This window comes from Bos indicus x Bos taurus, chromosome X, assembly GCF_003369695.1.
Source record: "Bos indicus x Bos taurus breed Angus x Brahman F1 hybrid chromosome X, Bos_hybrid_MaternalHap_v2.0, whole genome shotgun sequence".
Lineage (NCBI taxonomy): Eukaryota > Metazoa > Chordata > Mammalia > Artiodactyla > Bovidae > Bos > Bos indicus x Bos taurus.
Window position 1 is genome coordinate 9,851,876 of NC_040105.1, and position 22,808 is coordinate 9,874,683.

Below are 22,808 nucleotides of genomic sequence, written 5' to 3' on the forward strand. Positions count from 1 at the left end.
TCTCTTTTACCTCAATCAGACAATCCCACGACTTTCTGAACTTAACCACTGGTAGAAGAGACAAGGTGAGCGCTGTCAGCAACACAGAAGCCAGGCCACGATAGCAGTTGAGAGTTGGCACCAGTAGTAGTAGAAGGAACCCAGAATTCAGAAATGGTACGCCATATTGTTGGAGAAAAACTGATAGCAAAAAAGGAATCACAGAGGGCTGTTTTTCAAAATTTTCAAAGTTATGATCTATTTTCAATGGTCACATTGTTTCTTTTGATTTCTTAACTGGAAAAATTGAGGACAGTTGTGCTGACACAAATTTCTATAATCTTTTCCATTTTTAAAGCTTGTGAAGTTTACGCTTTTTATCAGGGCAGCAGCTAATATGCTGAATGAAATCTGGACTCTCTGGAGAATCTTTGTCCAGACTGGTCTGGCTCACAAAATATTTGATTTTTAACCATTTTTCATTAGGGGAGTCAACCGTTTTATTTGCAGTTGCTGTACCTTGACTACCTTTGTTGAAATGCCATACTAGTTTTTTCTCTTTCTTAACCATAAAGTCAGTTAAAACCTGGGAATCATTTTTCTTGCAAGATGCAGTTGGGTGTTAAGGCAAATCATGAAAGATGGTCTGAAAATTAACTTCTAAAACAGAGTTTGAAGGAGAGCAGAAAGTATGGATTTAGAAATTGCTCCTGTGCTCTAGCTCTCAGAAGTAAGAATGGCTTGATGCCGTGGAGAGACAGAGGAATCTTTTTGCAGGTTATCAACTTAGAGGAAGTTGATCAGCATAGTGAATCACATTCCCAGCGATGGATTTGTTCTTTTAATTACCCTGGAATTTTGTTAGACTAAGTAACTCTCCCAGTCAGTGGGGTGAATGACTAAGCCTTGGAAACTCAGTGTTCTAGAAATCCTGTTATGAAATATTTATTGAAGAACTGTCACATGCAAGGTACAGAGCTGGGGTTGCAGGTGATGTAGACATCTCCAAAACCAATCCTTTGCTCTTGAGGGACACATAGTCTAGTTGTGAACTATGCATTCTACGTAAACGATCTTCTGATGTCCATCTTTAAGCAGGTGGCTTACGGTGGTCCCACATGGTGGGGGCCAAATGCTGTGTCCCTTTATAACGGACAGATCACTCTCCAGGTGCCTTAAAGTTTGGAGATTGGAACCAGATCTGGAGGATCAGACATACAGGGTCTGCAAAGGTAGGGGCAGATTAAGGGTAAGGTGGGAGTGTGGGTGTAGATGGCAAGGCTTACAGTGTTCTCCAGAAGAGGGAGAGAGGGGGCCCAGAGCCCGCTCTGGGGAGGACCACTCCTTGAGGCTGAGGGTGCAGGGCAGACCACTTCTAAGTAGCTAGAGCCACACACTGGCGGGAGGCTTTTTATCTCAAGGACAACGTGGAACAGAGCAGGGGAGTTACATTGTGAAAAAACCTGAGTCGAATGATTCACAAAAAATTAGAAAACTATTTCCCCATCATCTCACTTTCTGGAAACATTTACTGTTAACATTTGGGATATTTCCTCTCATTCTTTGTGTGTGGGAAAAAAAAGTGTATGTGTGTGTGGGCGTGTGAATTATCGTAAAATATAATTTCTTTTTTTAGAAAAGAATGATACTAGAGAAAATAAAAATAATCGGTTCACATTTTGATTTAATTCCTGTGTGTGTTTTTACAGGAATATACTGTATGCATGTCTGTGTATTTAACAGAGATCATTTATTACTATTTTGAATGAAATCTTTGTTTTCCGCTTTTAGGTATAATTGAAACTTACATAACATTGTAAGTTTGAATAAAATCTTCTATTAAGCTTACATTTTCTTTTTTGTTGTATGTAAGAATGCTTGATTTATAGCAAAGTGCTGAACTCTTTCCGTAGGCCTAATCATGCCTGTATAGTCCCTTGGATTGTTTTGACGTGGGCAGAGTTCATGTCCATCACTTATGGTGTGGAAGCTAAAGCTATGAAGAACTTAGGTACCTTCAAGAAGATACAGTGTCACACTGCGGTCTGTTTCTCTAAATATCAGCTGATCCATCACCTTAAGCTGTTCTTTCTTCCTACTGGTTGTTGTTGAATTCGTAACAGCCTTTGCTTCTAGCTGTAGTGCAGAAACTCAGCTTTAAGGACTGACCTTTGGGGCTCTGAAGATGTAGCCCTGCCTCCCTTCAGATATCCCCTTGCGCTGCATCCTGGACCACCAGGTAGCCACACTAGGCTCTGTCCGTCCTTGGATGTGAGTGACCTCTCAGCCTCCATGATGTCACATGGGCTCTTTCTGCACCACTAGTCTCTGCCTCTGCTGGCCTCGCCTTAAGAAGCACTTTCCTGAACACCCGTGGCAGATTCATGTTGATGTATGGCAAAACCAATACAATATTGTAAAGTAATTAGCCTCCAATTAAATAAATTTATATTAAAAAAATTTTTTTTTAAATTGCTCAGTTGTGAACTTAAGAAAAAAAAGAAGTACTTTCCTTAGAGGGGCCTCTGACAACTAATGTCTTTTAACTTCTTGTCCTTCATGCTGTTGTCTGTCTGTGTCTCTGTCTCCCTCTCACTTTCTCTCTTGGTACCTTTTATTCTACCTAGTTGTCACAATTGGAATTACATAAATTGTGGTATTATGTGTATTTATCTTTAATTTTTGCTTCTTTGATATTTGTTTTCTGTATCCAGTGTCAGGCACACTGTCTCCCAATAATAAATAATTAGTATTTGGTGAATAAAACTGGGATGAGTCTCTTTTGCTGTTATAATCTATAACTTTCTTTATTAATTAAATAATTTAAATTACTAAATTCAAATTACTGAGGAATTAAATTATTAATGTTACTTCTCTTTACATGTAATAACACATCTGTGATTCATCTTTCTCCTGTAGATCTCAGTGGGAGAAATCTGAATGTCGCCATCTCTCCCTTATTATAAAAGTTGTGCCTTTGTATTTTAGAGTCGTGCTCCGATTTCAGCAAAGCTTGTGGCCAATATGCTCTCTGTCGCTGGAGCGGATCACATCATCACCATGGACCTGCATGCCTCTCAGATACAGGTTCCAGCATTTTCTTTGTTGTTCTTGGTTATAGTGAGGGCTTAATGCAAGTGGTTAAATCCTAACTCTCTGTTAGGTTAGTTTTCAAAGGAGGTAACACTACTTGTGTTTTTAAGTTTGTATATGGTGACTCTCTGGGATTTTCGTCTTTTTTACTGAACTTAGATAATTTAACATTGATATCGCCCATCTCCACCACCACCTTGCCTCCACTCAATTTTGGAGGAGCAGGAATGGCTTCTTGGTAGTAAACTCTGTAATTCTGCCTCAACTTTTGCCAATAATTAGAATGGGAGAGTTGTTAAGTTTTTAAATACTCTTCATAACTTAGTTCCTTCATCTATAAAACAGGCCGAATTACAGTATGCCTGCCCTGCAGTACAGTGAACTGTGAATTATTTGGCTTACAATAAGATGCTTAAGATTAGCTTTAACCAAATCTTTCCCCCACTTATCTACAAAGACAGTCTCCTTTTCTTAGAATAGTGGTGATCATAAGGTAATAGACCATGTCCCCAAAGATACCAGCTGAACCAAAATCTGCTTCTGGAACGTATCTGTCTTTTGATTTAATTCCATTTGAATTAAGAAAAGGGAGTCTGTACAGACACAGAAAAGAAACTTAATAGTTACCAAAGGGAAAATGTGGGGGGAAGGATAAAATATAAAATAGATATACAACAAAAACCCACTGTATAGCACAGGGAACTATATTCAGCATCTTGTAGTAACGTATAACAGAAGAGAATCTTAAAAAGAATATATATATATATATATATATATATATATATATATATATATCTGAATCACTTGGCTGTATACCTGAAACTAACATAGCATTGTCAATCAACTATACTTCAGTTACAAAAACATTTTTTAAAAAAGAAATACAATGTATACTTCAATTGAAAAAAATATTTTTAAAAAGAAGTAAAAGGGGAATCTGTTGAAAAGGCTTCTTTTGAATAAAAAATTCAAATTTTATTTAATTGCAGAGAAGATCTTTTTTAAAAAGCCCTGTTATAACATGACACCCACTTCTCCCTTTAGGGCTTCTTTGATATCCCCGTGGATAACTTGTACGCAGAGCCTGCGGTCCTGCAGTGGATTCGGGAGAACATCACTGACTGGAAAAATTGTATCATTGTTTCACCTGACGCTGGGGGCGCCAAAAGGTATTGCACAGGCTCAGGTGGCACGAGGCAGGTTTCTGGGTTTGCTAACTGCTTTTTCCTTGCTGTATGTGTTAGGTAAGGAAGCATGTCTTAAATGACTTACCAGTTTATTTTGCAGATGACCAAGTAAGTAACCAACAGGCTTCACCTCCAGAGCAGAGAGCTGTCATCTTTAATATTTCATCACTCACGAAAGAAAAAAAAATACACATAGACATTTATTTTCAGCAAAGAATGTTCTGAGTTTTTAAAAAGCTTTTATTTCTGGTGATAGAAGCCATGAGCCTAACTGGAAAATAAGGCTTTCACTTCACAACACAACTGACCAAGCTTGGCCTTCTTACTACAAACACTTAGCAATGGAAGCCAAAATACAACAGTTTTAAAATCCCTGTCGACAGAGCAGCCCGAGAGAAAGGGAGATGAGTGAGTGAGTATGTGAGTGAGTAAAAGTCGCTCAGTCGTGTCTGACTCTTTGCAACCCCATGGACTATACAGTCCATGGAATTCTCCAGTCTAGAATACTGGAGTGGTTAGCCTTTCCCTTCTTAACCCAGGGATCAAACCCAGGTATCCAACATGGCAGGCAGATTCTTTACCAGCTGAGCCACAAGGGAAGCCCAAGAATACTGGAGTGGGTAGCCTATCCCTTCTCTAGCGGATCTTCCTGACCCAGGATTCAAACCGGTGTCTCCTGCATTGCAGGTGGATTCTTTACCAACTGAACTGCCAGGGAAAGGGAGATAACTGTGGCCAAGAAATAAAAAAGGCTGAGAGCTGCGCTCAGGGTGACCTGGGTGATGGGTCGGATCCAGGAAGAGACGGGTGGCTTGGCAGAGGCTAGTGCCCACAGGGGAGCCTCCGGAGAGAAGGGAGAGGGCAGGGAGAAAGGCGCCACCTGCGAGAGCGCCAGCTCAGGGTCTATGCTACGGCTGGATGTGTGGTGGGATTTGCACTTGCACCCTGGTGTGGGGGTCCCAGTGCTGGGAAAATGGACCCCAGGCTGCAGAACGGCAGAGGGAGAATTCCACAAGCCCAGCTGTTCAGGAAATACTCCCCGCGGAAGACCACCTCATGCGATGAAGACCACCTGATGATCCAAGTTAGGAAAGCGAGAGGGTGCAGCCCCCGGAGAGCCCGAGCTTGCAGATGACTGGGCGGCGGGCAGCCTACCTCGTGGAGCCACAGAACAGTGCTAGGCTGGAAAAGGAGGATGCTGGCCAGAAACTGGCTTGGCACTAAAAGCAACAGAGCGCAGGCACGCTGAATGGCCTCAGGAAGTGTACTGAGCAGTCAGTAGAGACAGTTAAGGATCAGGGTGAAGGCGGTGGAACGCCGATTCGATAGAGTGCTGTACTGTGCGCCGAGACTCCGGACTCGGTCCCCGGGTAGAAGCACACAACTGCTTCTCTGGTGGGGAGAGGGCTCTCCGTTAGGAAGGGCGACGTGAAGAGAGCTCCGTCCACAAACTTGTATGGCCTTATCTTTTCCCATCCCAGCCCCCTCCCGTTTTTTTTTTTTTTTTTTTGGATGAGGTGATGTGTCCCACCTCTTTCTTGAGAGGCCTCTATTCTTTCCAGTCTTTCCAATAGCATTTGGAAATGCTATTGAAACATGTATCTCCCTTTTTATTTCACACAGATGATAATACGCTGCACATACTTCTCTGTGTTTTTTAAAAGTGTGTTCCACCTTAGCAAGCGTTCCACAGCTGTGCAGGAGCCCGGCTTTCTTGGTTTTGGCGGCTGGGTAATAGGCCCTTGTGTGTAGGCGTAGGGATTCCTTTAGCCAGTCTCATTCCTCTTGAGTTGGTGCTGTTGCTGGTGTTCTTAGGCACGTTCCTGCAGCACGACACTCACTTTCACGTTTCCTATACATGTGCAAGTAGTGGAAGTACAAGTGTTCCTAGAACTACTGTCACCAAGTCCAGGAGCATGAGCTATTTCGGTTTTGATGGACAGCGGCAAAATTGGGTCTTTCAAAGAAGATAAAACATTGGGATCAGCAGATAAAACTACTGTGTATAAAATAGACAAGCGAGAACCTACTGTATAGCACAGGGAAGTATATGCAATATCTTAAACCATAATAGAAAAGAATCTGAAAAAAAAATAAATATATATATACACACACACATATGTATAACTGAATCAGTGTGCTGTACACCTGAAACTAACACACCATTGTAAATCAAGTATACTTCAGTTAAGGAGGAAAAGACCAGTTGACATTCCTGACTATGCATGCCAGTGACTTCGTACACAGGCTCATTTGCTCAGCACTTGATCAAACTTCTTTTTACTTTACAGATCAGCTGAGTGGTACAGGGCATGTCTTCCTGTTAATTCCAGTTGCTGTGCATAAGGTTGAGCGCTCTTTCCAGCATGTTTATTTTTTGTTCCTACCTTTTGCTTGTTCTATCAGCTGGAGGCCTCTTCCTCTGGTTTGTTAGAAGTTCTGTGCAGGCAGGAAGTGACATCTTTGCTTCTCTGTGTAGCAAATAATTCTCCAAGTTTTTCACTTCTTGTGTTTTTCTTCTCTGCAAGACTCTTAAAACATTCTTATGTAGTCATATTTATCTCTTTTTCAAATTATGGCTTCTGGGTTTATGAAAGCTTCACCCTTAACATTTTTCCTCTCCTCTGATTTTACGTATTTTAAGGGTTGCTTTTTTCCTTTTTAATATTTTGATTTTTCTTCAATCTGAAACTTGTTTTGGAATAAACAGTGAATGAAGAATCCAAGTTCCCCTGTTCCCAGCTATTTAGATTGTCCCCAAACTGTTAAGTAATCAATTCTTTTCCCTTTGACTTGAAGTACCATCTTTTATTATATGCCAAGTTCCCTCATGCACTTGCTAACCCCTGCTAAAAAAAAAAAATAATAATAATAACAGAATCGGCTAGCTAGGCCAGCAGCAAGATGTTGTTTTTGTTCAGAGCCCCTTCAGATCAGTTCCACTCAGACTACCCTGCTGCTCCCTCTCTGCTGGGAAAGGCAAACTTTTTAAGGGTGTGCATTTCAGAATTCTTGTCACCTCTGTTTCTTTTCCCTTAAATTTTTGCTACACATCTCGCATATCCTAGAGTAAGCTATTCCCCAACCAACAAAATAGCCTCGCAAGTAACACATGGTACATGCAGTTGACATTATCTGTGACTTCTTTGCTTGATGTGATAAGTTGTTTTTCACACACACAGACAAAAATAGGTGTCTGAGAAATTGGGACTTGTTGCTGTAGAAAAACCTTTGAAGCTTAATTTGTTCCAGGTAAAACTTAATATCACCACAAGAGGTCACTCGTGGGTAGTCTTTGAAGCTGAGAAAAAAGTAGACCTTAGGAAGGAAGCACGCCACTGTTGATATGGTCAATATTCACATAAAACTGGTTCAGGAAGTTGGTGCAACTATTTCAGATTTTCCTTTTTTTTTCTTTTTCTTCTGTAAAGACTGTAATGGTGTATCCAGAAGAAATAGAAATTGAACTATGTATTTTTGTTGTTGTTGTTCTAGCTTTTTCCGCCTGAGATTTCTGTATAATACCCTGTCTCAACAACTGTATGTTAGGAATAGGCAGTAAGTCACAGTTGTACACCTGGAAGAGAAGCATGGGAACCTGTGGAGAAATAGGGATATTGTAACAACCCTGGAGCTTTTTTGCAGGAATAGTTTCCCTGCTTTTCTGCTTCTGACATTGCCATTGGGTACCTGAAGTGCCTGGGGCTCCCCACTCATGTTCCATGCCTTCCTCTATCCCCCTGACCCCCACCCTACCCACCAAACTGCATAGCTCAGCTTCCTTCCCACTCGGGCCGCTGCGCCCCCTGCTGGTGTGTTTATTCGCAGACTCAGGAGAGCAGATCCCCTGGCAGACAGATGAACACAGGCCATGCCACCTTCACCCCACGTGGTGGTGCGTCCCCGTGTGAGGCTGTGGACCTTGGCCCTGCCCTACCGAGGTCTTCCTGATCCTTACATAGAAACAAAATTTTTATATGCTCATATGTAAGGTGTTCAAGAGGCTTTTCTTGGCAAAATCTGTCTTATTTTCTGAGAAACTAGCTTTCCTTAATTGGAGTTTAAAGAGCACATCTTTTATGAAATTGGCATAAAGAGAGTAGTATATGTTTTAAGGCGATTATGGGGCAAAATTTTTGTCAGTGTTCAAATTCTATTAGGTATACATACCTCTGTATATAATATGTATAACTTTGTCTACCACAGTTACAAATGATACCAGTTGTTGTATGTTCTCAGAAACAAGCAGGGGTAACCCATGGTACACAGTCCCCTTCCTGCTGCCCTCTTGGCCCCAGAAAGTGGGTTCTCCTCAATGATTGGGCCGGGCTCTACTTGGTCACCATTTGAGGAGGACACAGTGAGTGGTGCCAGGACTTAAGCATCCAGAGGTTGTATCCTCTAGTGACTGCATACTAAATTGGGTTGTGTCTGAGTCTGTGTTTTGGTCCTTCAAAAATTTTTTTCAGCTGCATTGCATAATAAGAGACTGTCATTTTAAGAAGTGAAACAGGATATTTCATGTTCCCTTATGTCAGTGGGATTATTTTATGCTAAGTTTCATCATGGAAGTCTGTTCTTCACAGGAAAAATGTAGAATGCCCCGGGCTCAGCAGCAAGCCTAGCCTGCCAACTTCTCCTTTAGCCAGTTCAGGCCTTTCAGGGCTGATGACTTTGAGCCTTTGCTGTAGATGGGCAGAGGCTTGGACTGTGATTACAATCTCAGAGGCCTCAAGTGCAGTCAAGCCCTTTGTCATAAGCCTTCAGCTTACGTGGCTTCGCTAAACAGGACTTTGTCCCTCATGGCTGCTCCCCAAACTGAGCAGTTAGTACTTTCTAAATAATTTACTTTCATTTGGGCCTCTGACTTTACAAGATGCCCGTAAACATCAGCCTGTTGAGTGTCAGGAGTTTTAGACCGTGGTCAAGGCACCCTGGCTTTCTTCCCCAGCTGCTCCAGGCACAAGGCCATGTCCTGGCACATTCCTCCGTGTTGGTTGCTTAGCACATACCCCACACCAGGCCTGGCTTTTCAGGCGAGGCCTGATTCCTGCATTATCTTGAGTGGGGCTAGTTACAATAGTCCTAAAATGCAGCTGTGAGAAGCACAGTCTTTTTTGTTTTGACAATATTTGACACATCTGTCTATTTTTTTTTTCTTATTTTGTAAACCGAGAGTTTTCTAATGTAATTTTGGGAATATGTTTTCAGACTTCAGCTGTAATTCTTTTCCTTCTTTTCCCTATGTATCTTTTTAACTTTTAATTTTATGTTGGAGTATAGTTGGCTAACAGTGTTGTGTTAGTTTCAGGTGTACAGGAAAGTGATTCAGTTATTTATTTACACGTTTCTATTCTTTCTCAAATTCTCTTCCCATTTAGTTTGTTGCATAATATTGAGCAGAGTTCCCTATGCTATACAGTAGATCCTTGTTGGTTATCAATTTTAAATACACCAGTGTATACATGTCCACCCCAAACTTCCTAACTATCCCTTCTTCCCAGCCTCCCCCCAACCCCCTGCAATAACCAGAAGTCTATGTTCACTAAGTCTGTGTTTGTATATGTCTTTGAGCAGGGTCACGTCAATCGCGGACAGGTTGAACGTGGAGTTTGCACTGATTCACAAGGAGAGAAAGAAGGCGAATGAAGTGGACCGGATGGTCCTGGTGGGCGACGTGAAGGACCGCGTGGCCATCCTTGTGGATGACATGGCCGACACCTGTGGCACCATCTGCCATGCTGCAGACAAGTATGAGGGTGCTTCCAGACCCTTCAGGAAAGTGCTAGGCCATCTCATGAAGAAAGGAGAAGCATCAGCTGCTAAAAACCGAGCTCCGTCCTCCTAATTATTACTGACTGCTTAGTAGTGGATTTTCAGACCAAAGTCAGTTTCTAGGCCCATTTCTTTTTGTCTTGGTAGGGAAAAAACCGTGGTCCTTTATGGCCTGGTGTTTGTTTTCAAGGTTTTACTTGCAGTGTATTTTTTTTAAAAGTTCAGAGAAGAAGCTTCTGAAACTGAGCAGAGGGGAAAAGACAGTCTTTCGGCCTCTTTAGGCCCTCCCTTCCTTTGCTCGCTTTCACTCCAGCTTTATCAGCTGTGGCCTTCCAGGGGCTTAGAGCTGGGCTATCCTACCTAGGAGCCACTGCCCACCTGTGCATGGCTGCAGAATGCATGGACTGAGATGTGCTGGGAGGGTCCAGTGCACAGAAGGTTTCAAAGACAGAGCAAAACTAAGAGTGTAGAATAGCTCACCTTTTTGTATTGATTGTATGTCAACATGGGACGTTTTGGCTTTGCTCTTTTAAACCTGGGCAGTTTTGTTTCCTAGGAGACATTTGACAATGTCGGGAGACATTTTTGGTTGTGACAACTGAGGGGAGGGGTGTTGCTATTGGGTAGAGGCCAGGGATGTGTGCTGCACAACAAAGAATTGTCCGGGCCCAAAGCCAAGGGTGATAATCCCTGATGTAAGGAAATATAAAGTGTTTGGTCAGCACATAGCTTAAAAGATCATGTTTTAGACTAATAAATGTGAGTGAAATTGGTTTCATGTTTTCCTATATGGAACACACTATTGCTTCTAAATTCACACAAAGGGGAGAATGTTTCAAGAATATTTGTGTGCACTTAACTTTTTTGTCTTTTGTTTTATAGACTACTCTCGGCTGGAGCCACCAAAGTGTATGCTATCCTTACCCATGGGATCTTCTCTGGGCCAGCTATTTCCAGAATAAATAATGCTGCCTTTGAGGCTGTTGTTGTGACAAACACTATTCCCCAAGAGGACAAGATGAAACACTGCTCCAAGATTCAGGTACTGGCTACACTGCTGGCAGAGCCGTGCAGTGAGACACTTAGCTCACATCCCGAAAAATAGCATTGCATCTTGCATGTGTGACCCCTTGCTAAGGCAGATGTTGGCAGAGGTTGTAGCTTCCTGTAATGGGAAGGTCTGATACATGTTAGATAATCTGGGAAAAGCTGGGGTCAGCAGAGGTCAAAGTTATAAAGAGTAAGTGAATAAAGCCACAGTAAAGACCATTAAGAAACAGACTGTGCTAAAGCTAAACAGAATTACCGTATGATCCACCAGGTCCGCCTCTAGGATTATTCCCCTGAATCTGAAAACGGGTGTTCAACAAAACCTTGCACACAAACATTCATAGCAGGCCCTAGTCGGAATAGTCAAAAGGTGGAAATGACCAAACTATCCAGCGCCAGTTGAATGGGTAACCAAAGTGTGGTCTCTTCATACAGTGAAATATTCCTCAGTCTTAAAAAGGAAGGAAATTCTGACACATGCAGTAACATGGATGAATCTTGAAAATGGTATGCTAAATGAAAGAAGCTAGTCACAAAAGGACAAATGCTGTGTGATATTTAAACTAGATTCCACTTAACCTGAGGGCCCTAGAGTAGTCAGACGCATAGAAAGGGGAAGTAGAGTGGTGGTTGCCAGGAGCGGCTTTAGGGAGTTAGTGTTTAATGGGTGCAAGGTTTCTGTTTGAAATGATAAGGCTGTACCAAGGGTTTACTCCTATCCCTCCTGACTTGGGGGCCCCCAGAGAGGTGGCAATGATTGCTGTACACCAGTTGACCTGAAATAAGTCGAAGGGTTTGAATTCTTGTTTGGCCTCTGTAGCTTGGTGAACCTTGGCAAGTCCTTTCATTGCTGGAAGCCTCCATTCCCATCATTAGAGCATGAAGATGGATCAGAGTGATCCACCTTGTGATTTCTCATCTATCAGGGAGCAACGCAGTTCATTTGGCCCCAGGAGATTTGTTTGAAAATGCTCAAAATAGCTTTGCCTTAGATTTTCATGTCTGATTCTCAGTAGTTGAGAGTCAGTAAATTAAGGCCTGCAGGCCCAATCCAGCCCACCATCTGCTTTTGTAAATAAAGTTTTATTGTAACACAGCCATGCCTATGCATTTATGCATTGTCTGCTGCTGCTGCTGCTAAGTCTCTTCAGTCGTGTCTGACTCTGTGCAACCCCTTAGACAGCAGCCCACCAGGCTCCCCCATCCCTGAGATTCTCTAGGCAAGAACACTGGAGTGGGTTGCCATTTCCTTCTCTAATGCATGAAAGTGAAAAGTGAAAGTGAAGTCACTCAGTCATGTCCGACTCTTAGCAACCCCACGGACTGCAGCCTACCAGGCTCCTCCGTCCGTGGGATTTTCCAGGCAAGAGTACTGGAGTCGGGTGCCATTGCCTTCTCCATTGTGTATGGCTGTTCTAATGCTGACCTTGGAGTTAGGTGATTACAGCTGTATCGTTAGATGCTGTGGTATCTGTGTTTTCAGAAACCGAGAGACAAAAATCTTCTACGCAATGATTGAGTAAAAATAATTTAAAAACAACAAACACCCAAAGAAAAGGATGTCTCTGGTTAACAGCAGCCCTGAACAGCCTTTGAAGTATCTACACTGAAAAATCTTACTTCCAGGATCCCTCACCCAGGATTGTACTCTGAAGACAGGCATAAACTGTCCTCTCAGAAGAAGTGGATATGGGCTGGGGGTTTACAAGTAGCATATCTTATGTGCTGGAGAAAGCTTTTCTAGGCTTTCTGGCTTCTATGTTTCTAATTAAACATCACTGAGATGTCCCACTTTCCTCTCCCCTTTTCTGTCTTTTCACTGGTGTTTAGGTTATTGACATTTCGATGATCTTGGCTGAGGCGATCCGAAGGACCCACAACGGTGAATCTGTGTCTTACCTGTTCAGTCACGTCCCACTGTAAAGATGTGAGGTGTGGAGCAAGCCTGGTCTGGCTTCTAACTTGCGTGCATTTGTCTGATTTTTTTAGCTTTGGGACTGAGCAGTTATGTTAATGCGAAAGCATCAGGTCTATGTATACTCCAAGGCCACTGTTTTCCCCCTCTTAAAGATCTCAACCATTTATTTTCACTTTAGTGAGGAGGGCAGTGGTTATTTGATCTTTTAAGTGAACAGTCTTAAAGGAGAAATGTTTTTGTTACCTTGACTTGTTCTGATAAGTGACTTTTCCCCCCGCCCTTTGTTCTGTCAGTACTTTGAGGCCACAACTTTCAAGTTTATAATTTCATTGTGGAAGTTCATAGTTTAAGAATTTCGGGGCTACCAAAGGTCACTTCAGATTAAAGCCTTTTTGTAAATATAAAATGATAATGTCTATGGACATTTGGGTGAAACCCTGTAGAGAATTAGTCTTTCACTTTTGAGTGAACCTTAGAGAATTAATAATACCCTGAATTTTGAATATTTGTTTTTAGTGGTCAGGTTTCCAGGAAACCATTTTGGTCATTATGCTTAATTAGGATGAAATGCATCAATAGCTGAAGATGGCCACTGGCATGTTTATTTTTGGTAAACAATAGACACCTCAGAAGCAGTGTATTTTTTTATTACCACTTCTGAAAAGCATGACTGTCACTTTTCATGAAATACACTGTTCTAAAATTCCAAAAGTTTGTTCAGCAATAGATCTGATTGAGAAACTCTTTTAAGATAATCTCCAGGTTCGGGGTCACGTTCAAGCTCTGTCCATCCAGATGCACCTCATGTCCTGCCATCTTGTTTTTTTTAATGTCCTGTTTTTAGCTCTAGCTTTTACTCTGCCTTTTTCCTCAAGATTTTTATGTTATGGCTCTCCACTGCAACAAGGACTTCTTCCCTAAGTCCTCTTAGCTTTACTAGTCCCATCTATATTTTGCTTTTGACATGATAAAAGGGTACATTTTTGGTGGGTGCCTCCAAATACACGTTTAAACGTTATCTCCTTAGTGGTGACCTCGTGGTTTTTGGTCTTTTATAATCACAAGTAGCAGACCTTCTAGGCAATAGATTATTTTAGCTAAAGCTGTTACATAGGTGAGAAGGGCCTACCAAATAAAGGACAAATAGGTAAGCATTAGTTGCTCCATGAAGTGAATGTTCAGTGGTGGCCCAAGGAGTGATGGTGGAGGGAAGAGAGCTTTATTCACAGGTGACCTTTGATGGCTCCTGAGTGAGGTGCCCCCTCCTCGGTGGCAGGCAGCAAGCAGCAACTCTGAATTGTACTAAGGGCACATTGGTGGACAACCAGCTGAGCGCTTCCACCCACAAAAAAGAAAACGTGCCTCCATAGACAAAGCCCAGGAAAAAGAAAGAGAAGTCTCCTCCTCCTGCTGGATCTCAAAACTCAGAGCAAAGTCTCGGATCTAAATTCAGTGGGTGGAAAAATGAGGTCTCTTTAAATTATTAACAAACCTGAATGGCAATCTTTAAGATTTCAAACTTCATCACAGCAGAGGTTAAATCAAAGTTTTAAAGGATTGTTTTAATCATTGCAGAAACTAGCATTTTGCTGTACCTTAAAATGGCTAAAGTCACCTATGCAATACATGGACTCTATCTAGACAGAGTTGATTTGAGATATATGAAGAGTCCATTGAGATGTATGTAATTATTCTTTTTGACAAATGAGTGATAATCTGTATTTCTTCAATTTCTGTAGAGTGAAAATGTAGTTATGAATGCACGCAGCTAGACATCTTGGCATCCCAGCATAGACACATTAACAGTTACTAAAACCTGTTGATTTAAAGCAGTGATTTCATTGAAGATTTAGTCTAACACATAGATCTAAATGTGTTATAGAGCTGACATATAATTTTAAAATTCATTTTCAAAAATGATATTCAGATAAAGATATTAAGAAAGTGATATTGTCATTCTCTGAATTAAGAGCTGATTGTTTCCACGGTTATTTAGCTTCATTTTGTATTTTAAAGTACTTCTGGTACATCTGTCAACTAACTAGACTAGACTTAGCCCTACGCAGTGGCATTTGATGGTCCAGTTCAAAGAAAGATGATGAAGATGGCCTTGAGAGCTGCTTCATTTGAGCTCATGCAATCCCTTGCTGCTCGTGCGGAAACATTTCAATGAAACCATCAAACATACTGGTTCTATCCAACTCTGCTGAATGGCAATCGACTTGGTGTACATCTAGCCAAAAAGGGGATCCAGAGAAATACGACTATACCAAAGTTGCTCCATTTTCCACTTAAATTACATCCAACAACTTCAAGAGATTTGTATGATAACTCTCCTGTGGTAGAGATGATTTCAACTAGATTCAGGAACTACGTCATTTGCAGTGCTTGTATTGCTTTAGAATATAGGATTCGAAGATCTTCCAACACTGTACTAAAAGATTTCAATAAAATCATGCTCCTCCTTTCTTTCATACCTTGTATAATCATTATGGAGTAATATGTTTTGATGGAGTGACTTTTTTTTTATGGGGTACCTTGAAGTGTTTGCTACAACATGGCTAGAGCCCAGCATATAAAATTATAGAAAAAGCAGAATTCATTGAAGTCAGCTCTTCTCCATTTTGAAGGTGTTTCTGAAGAACTGGTGAGCAGTTTCCTTGCCCCAAAGCATAGTATCTGGGCCACTGAAGAATTCTAGATGTCTCCTATAAAACTGAAGACTGCACTGTGTGTTTTCATATCAGAGTAGTTGTGTTCATAGTTGGAATTGATCAAACCTAAATGTTGGCCCCTTAAAAGTTTTTCACATGCTTTGATTTCAGAAGCACCAGGAAGAGTTTTGTTCTCCCATAAAACAACTACCTGTTCTGTGATGCTTTAAGTTACTCCTGTGGGGACAAAGTAAATTTCTAATTATGGTTCTGCCAGGAAAGTTCAGCTTTAATGTGTGGCTAATGCTGAGAGTGGCACCATTCTGTCTTAAATGGTGCCAGTGAAATACATTCCCAGTTAAATATAAAGAACTAAAACTAAGCCTGCTGCAGAAGATCACAGTTTAAGACAGAACAGGATAGAATGTACTAGAAGGGAGGAAGAAAATTGAGAGATGGAAATATCAAAATCACTTCAACTTGCCAGTTTCACTTCATTAATGCTGTCACACTTCTTCAGAAGTGTTTGATTTCATGTGGTAGGTCCTATCCAACCCACTGGCTGAGTTTCTGGGTGGACGGGCTAAAAGTCAAAGGGGAAGATGCAATACTAAGGGGTTCAGAGGATCGAGTGAGGCTGGGGAGCTGAGAAGGAACTTTGTGAAGGGACTGTTAGCAATGGTACATCATGGTGGGATTCTCCAGAACCAGTGGCTGTACTCCAGCATGGACTGATGCAGGACAGCATAAGGTGTTTGGTACTTACTATGGTTAAGTGAGGATAGCCAATGAAGATGGAGGTCGGGCTGAAACACTACGTTATCCTTTGTGTGTGCTGCATGCAGAAGTCGACAGAGTCGCTCCTTTTCACTGCAGATCGTCACCATATTGGTTTATCTCCTGCACCCCAGGAACACAGCCCTCCACCTTTCCCCTTGCATTCCAGAGTCCATGTTCTGGATTGGTTTGCTCTCCTGAGCTCTTGTTTTCTCTTCTGAAAGAGCGTGAGGCTCAGAACCCTCCACCGCTTACTAGAGTTAAAACAACGGCAACAACAGAACCTTTCAGGGCGGGCTAATTACCCCTTTATGCCTCAGTTCCCTTGTATTTGAAACAGGATAATGGTAACTCAGAGGAAGTGCTGAGGATTAAATAAGATGATACCTGTAAAGTACTTAAAACTGATTGTTTTCTACATTAACCTCAACTTTTTAGAACAGGCATCTTATGTCTTCCCCCTGAAAGAATCTAAGGTATGAAGAAGCAAGATTTTCATGCACTTTGTAGATGCTAATCTGTGTGCCTGTGAGCTAGTCACAAACCAGCCGGTCACCCAGGGGTACATCGTCCTGACATGTGACCATCTCCACCAAGGGTGGCATCTCGTGATGACTAGTGGTTGCGTGCTGAAGATTTTTAACTGGGCTGTAAAATGACAGGAATGGATGCCATGTAGTAATGTGAATGGCCAGTTGAGGCCAGTTATAGCCTCCTGATGCCATTCACTATCCCAACATGAAAAAAAAGTGTTGCCCAATATAAACAGCAATTTTCACTGTTTTAAAAGCCAAGTCCTGAAGAAAATTCAGATGAACTCATTCTACAAGAGTGATAAGAGCAAAGCAAAAAATGTGATGCAGTGGGAAGTGCCCTAAATTGGGAGTGTTGCGTTCCAGGATCTGGTTCCTGATATACCAGCAAGCTGTGTGACCCGGGGAAAAGGTCGACAACCACTCTGAGTCTGGTATCTTTGTGAAAATGAGGAGGTAGATGATTGGTCAAGTCCCAGCAGTTTTAATAGGCTGTGACTTCATGCTAGGTTTAGCTGGACTGTTTCTACTAATTGAAGGCTGTGGTTCTAATGTGGCAAAGATGGTTCCTTCCCCATCAGGTGAATATCATGTTTGGGCTTGCAGGGGACTTGCTTAGTGTTAGCTCTGAAAGTCCTACATCCCAGGAAATCCTGCAGTCCTGGGCATGCCAGGTTGGTCACTCAAATTCTCTTTCTTCTAACGTGGATGGTTCTGGATTCCCAGCATCACCTTGGCTAAAGGATCCCATGCTCGTGGCTCTGAACTGGCTTTGTGCCAGTTGCAACAAAAAGGAGGCTATATGACAAGCCTAATAATGTGCCAGTGACCTGTGGCATCACAGTTTTTAAAAAAATCCATTGTCAATTACCTGTAGAAGCTGAAGGCTTTAGTCAGAGGTAAAAGAGGGAAAAAGGGGTACTCTTAGGAAAAATATTCAAGATCTGACTTGACTGCCAGTCCTTTGGCAGAGCTGCCTTTAAAGCTGTAAGTGACCTTTAGAGACCCCAGGGAACAGTCCAGGTAGAAGGCAGAGAATCCCAAATGTTCACTGACGGACATCGCCCTCCTCTGCTTTGAAGGGAGTATTCAATGTAGTATCTTCCTGCCTCAACACCAAGACTGACCATGAATTACAGAAAAATTGTGAGGCCTTACACTGAATTTCAGAGAAGGCAATGGCACCCCACTCCAGTACTCTTGCCTGGAAAATCCCATGAACGGAGGAGCCTGGTGGGCTGTAGTCCATGGGGTCGCTAAGAGTCGGACATGACTGAGCAACTTCACTTTCACTTTTCACTTTCCTGCATTTGAGAAGGAAATGGCAACCCACTCCAGTGTTCTTGCCTGGAGAATCCCAGGGACGGGGGTGCCTGGTGGGCTGCCATCTATGGGGTCACACAGAGTCAGACACGACTGAAGTGACTTAGCAGCAACATTGAATTTGTGTCAGATCATCAGAGTGATCCTTTGGGGGCACATTTTCACGTACATTTGCTATATAATGAACTTATGGGAACTTCCTGGTGATTCAGTGGTCAAGACTTCACCTTCCAATGCAGGGGGTGTGGGTCTGATCCCTGCTTGGGGAGTTAAGATCCCACGTGCCTTGTGGCGAAAAAAACAACATCAACAACAGAAGCAATATTGTAACAAATTCAATAAATGCTGTAAAAAAAAAAAAATGGTCCACACTAAACAAAAAAGAACTCAAAGTGCCACTGAAACTCATCCAAGGAACCAAGGAAGGGTCCCAAATTTCTCGAAATCTCAGAATATCCTGTTTTTAGGACCAGGTCTGTGGAGCAGCCTCCTAAAGTACTGAAAGGGACAGACCCCACTCTGCAGTAACTGTGCACTCATTTCCCCACTGATGGTTTTCATAGCCTACAAAGAGCAGCGCGTCCATGAAGACACAACTCATGGACAATGTCCTGTGAATAAAAGAGCACAAGGGGGACAACCAGTTAGCACAAGAAGGCTGGTGTTTTCAGTCAGTAATTCCTTACTGATTTGCGTTGGTGCAGCCATAAACGGAGTCTCAACCTTTGTCACTGGAGATGTTATATTTGTACAAGTTATAGGAACTATAATCCAATAGAAGTATGTCTTCTCTGTATTTTGACTCTTAGGAACATTTTGTTTCAGATAGATGTCAAATGGAAGATTTGTATCTGGAGTCTTCCGGCCTGCCTTGATGGTTTCTTCCACCGGCAAAGTGAAGAAGGGGGTCTCACACTTACTCACCCATTCATTCTTGGTGGAGCAATTGCTAGATCACTGTGTTAGGATGGGCTTCTGATGAAAGTACCAGATAAATGGAACACATCATGGATTGTTTCATACATAGGCGTGTGATGTGGGCAACACAGAAGGATGATCGCCACACCCTGGTAGACACAATCCTTCATTTGGAGCAAGGGCAGTGCTGTGGGGTGTTTTTGTGTTTGTTTTTAATATTGTTGGTGTATTTTTCTTTCAGCATTGTAAAAAAACAAATCTGCGATCAGAATTGTTTATGTTGAGCCTACCAAGACGCTCATACCCAGCATTACATGTAAATAGAACAAAGGCAAGCTTGTTTCAAAGGTGCGTGACTACGTCTCTACCAGGTTAAATACCTGCTTTAACATACTCTGTTGTTTTCATAGCCATTTCTGGTGTCCTTCTGCTGCTAATCATTTTTTCCCTGTGTTTATTAGCTTCTTATGTTTAGTACGTATTTTCCTCAGAACCAATTTTACCTTCAATCAATGTCCCTGATGGAAGCATTTCAAGATGGGGTCGGGGAAGGAAGCCAGATGTACAAAGGAGCACAGCCTTTCTCTGGGGTCAGACACCTCCCCTCAGGGACAGAGTCCCTCTGCTCCTGCCCCTCTTCATCCCTCTGGCCATTTCCTTTTGCCTCCAGAAAATCTATTTCTTTTCTTTTTTTGAGGGGGGTGCGGGGGAATTGCACATATTTATTAATTTAAAATTATTTTTACTGGAGTATGGTTGATTTACAATATGTTAGTTTCAGGTGTACAGCAAAGTGAATCATCTGTACATATATACATACATGTACATATATATATATATACACACACACTGTACATATGTGCTTCTCTGGTGGCTCAGTGGTGAAGAATCCGTCTGCCAATGTAGGAGAGGTGAGTTCAATCCTTGGGTTGGGAACATCCCCTGTAGCAGGAAATAGCAACCCACTCCAGTATTCTTGCCTGGTAAATCCCATGAGAAGAGCCTGGTGGGCTATAGGGCATGAAATTACAGAGTTGGACACGACTGAGCAGCTGAGCATGCACATATATATACCTATATATATATATATATATATATGCACACACACACACACATATACACACACATATACCCACTCTTTCTCATATAGTCCATTACAGAGTATTGAGTAGAATTCCCTGTGCTGTTTATTTAAGGGTTTCTCAACCTCAGTGCTATTGTCATTTTGGACTAAATAATTCCTTGTTGCAGTGCTGTCCTTCCCGTCATGGGATGTTCAGCAACATCCCTGGGCTTCTACTGTCTAGAAGCCGGTGGCAGCCTGCCTCCTTCCTTTGGGGCCAAGACACACATTTTTGACAACCCAAAAAATGTCACCAGATATTGCCATGTATTCCCTGGGGGCAAAATTGGTCCTTACTGAGAACCATAGATTTATTTTAACCAGGACCTTCTTTGTTAATCCTCTGTCCTGACATTAAGGTCAGAATTCCAGAGGAGCTCCATCCTTCTGCTGGTTCAGTCTCAAGTAGAAAAGCATTTTAAAACAAAGTGGATAAGACAATGGTAGTCATAAGTCACACTTTTGAAATGTCTTTATGAATTTGTTATAATATTGCTTCGGTTTTGGTTTTTGGCCACAAGGCATATGGATCCTAGCTCCCCAACCAGAGATTGAATACACACCCCCTGCATGGCAAGGTTAAGTCTTCACCACTGGACCACCAGGGAAGTCCCCATAAGGCACTTTAAATATATTAACACCAGTACTTGCTACGATGTGAAATTTACACCAAAATAATTGCATTATCCTTTTGACACAGGACTTCAAACAGTGATCCCTACGTCGGCCATGAATTATGGTGAGATTTTAATAAATCACGAAGTGCTTTCTTGCTCCCTCCACTTCCTCTCAGAATGGTTTCAGCTTTAGCATGGATCACAAGGTGTGTTTTTTGAGTCAAGAAACTGGTTAAGGTAAGCTTTAAAGAGATGGCTGGATTTTAATCTGACTTCAGTTACATCCAGAGAGCAGAGATCCCTCTGCACTGCCCAGGTGATGGGAGTCCTGGGCCTTCAGTGACTGAACTCTTATGTGACAGGTGGCCAGAGTCTTCTGTGGTCACGTCCTAGAGCCCATCACCTCTCTTGTCAAATGTCATGGAATTGATAAGATTTTGGAGTTAGATAAAACATTCTAGACTCATTTTTCAGATGAAGAAACTAAGGCCCAAGGATGAAGTGACTGGCTCAGTTAAGGCCACCCTGTTCCTTAGAAGAAATGCTGTAGTTGGTCAATGGGCCTTGTGCTCTGGAGGCCTTTCCTCTCATCCAGGTGTTTCCTCCAACATTCCCTTCACAAACTGACAGGTAAGAAGTGCATTGATTTATTTGGAAAGAAACACACTCCACAGACAGAGTATGGGCCGTCTCAGAAAGTGAGTGTGTGTCAGTTGCTGGAAATATGTGGGCTGGGTGATGAGTGGGAGGATTATTCCTGCTGTTTTGGGGAAGGGGTGGAGATTTCCAAGTATTGGGCCACTGCTTACTATTGGGTCTTTGATGGTCCTTAAAGGAGTTTGTCATTAAGTCTCAGGGCAGTAAAAAAAAGAAAAGCACAAAATAGGGTATGGTACTTGCATCAGCCTGGGATGCTTGCTTCTGCAGATTTGGTTGTTCACTTTCCTTCCAAAAAAAAAAAAAAGTCTCCATTGCACACATGGCATTTGCCTGGTCCTTTCTCAGAGTCATGCTAATGTGGGGAGATTTGAAATAACCACCCTGGGGCACGGATGTTTTTAACATAACCATAATTCTGTAGGGAGTGGGTCTCAAAGTGTGGCCCTGGACTAGTGACATCTGTATTGCCAGGGAGCTTAGGAGAAATGCAGATTCTTGGGTCCCTCCCCAGACCTATTGGATCAGAAACAGGTGTGGCAGGCATGGGGTTCCATACAATAAAGTTTGAGAGCTATATCGCAAGGCTAAGTCCTGTAGTTTAGTAGTTGGCAACTTGGTTGCATATGGGGCCCCCAAGGAGCTTAAAACACCAATACAGTATACTAACGCATATATATGGAATTTAGAAAGATGGTAACAATAACCTTGTATACGAGACAGCAAAAGAGACACTGATGTATAGAACAGTCTTTTGGACTCTGTGGGAAAGGGAGAGGGTGGGATGATTTGGGAGAATGTCATTGAAATATGTATAATATCATATATGAAATGAGTCGCCAGTCCAGGTTCAATGCACGATACTGGATGCTTGGGGCTGGTGCATTGGGATGACCCAGAGGGATGGTACCGGGAGGGAGGAGGGAGGAGGGTTCAGGATGGGGAACACGTGTATACCTGTAGCGGATTCATGTTGATATATGGCAAAACCAATACAATATTGTAAAGTTAAATAAAATAAAATTAAAAATAAAATAAAATAGTCCTGCTGGGTGATACTATTGTTCTGTACATAAAAGCAGATGAAGGAAATGTGGGCAATTATACAAATATAGATGATGCTGGCAATAAATTCAACAATGTACTCACAAAAATTATTTTCCCTTGTTGAAAGTAAAGAAAAAAATAAATATTGTTTAAAATG

At 42.1% G+C, this 22,808-nt stretch overlaps 1 protein-coding gene across 4 annotated transcripts in view; it reads left to right on the top strand.

Annotated features, from left to right (window-relative positions):
- The window catches only part of PRPS2 (phosphoribosyl pyrophosphate synthetase 2), a 30,054-nt gene extending 8,242 nt beyond the window's left edge, over positions 1-21,812 (top strand). The window contains exons 3-8 of one of the 4 annotated variants that reach the window (XM_027533681.1): positions 2,968-3,066; positions 4,117-4,241; positions 9,834-10,010; positions 10,917-11,076; positions 19,449-19,555; positions 21,031-21,812. In XM_027533681.1, coding sequence (XP_027389482.1) covers positions 2,968-3,066; positions 4,117-4,241; positions 9,834-10,010; positions 10,917-11,076; positions 19,449-19,555; positions 21,031-21,073 — 711 coding nt within the window. In that variant the 3' untranslated portion in view covers positions 21,074-21,812. Of the gene's footprint in view, positions 1-2,967; positions 3,067-4,116; positions 4,242-9,833; positions 10,011-10,916; positions 11,077-12,914; positions 15,477-19,448; positions 19,556-21,030 lie in introns of those variants that run through there. The other 3 variants (XM_027533677.1, XM_027533678.1, XM_027533680.1) reach the window with 3 other exon arrangements.
- Positions 21,813-22,808: the final 996 nt, after the last annotated feature.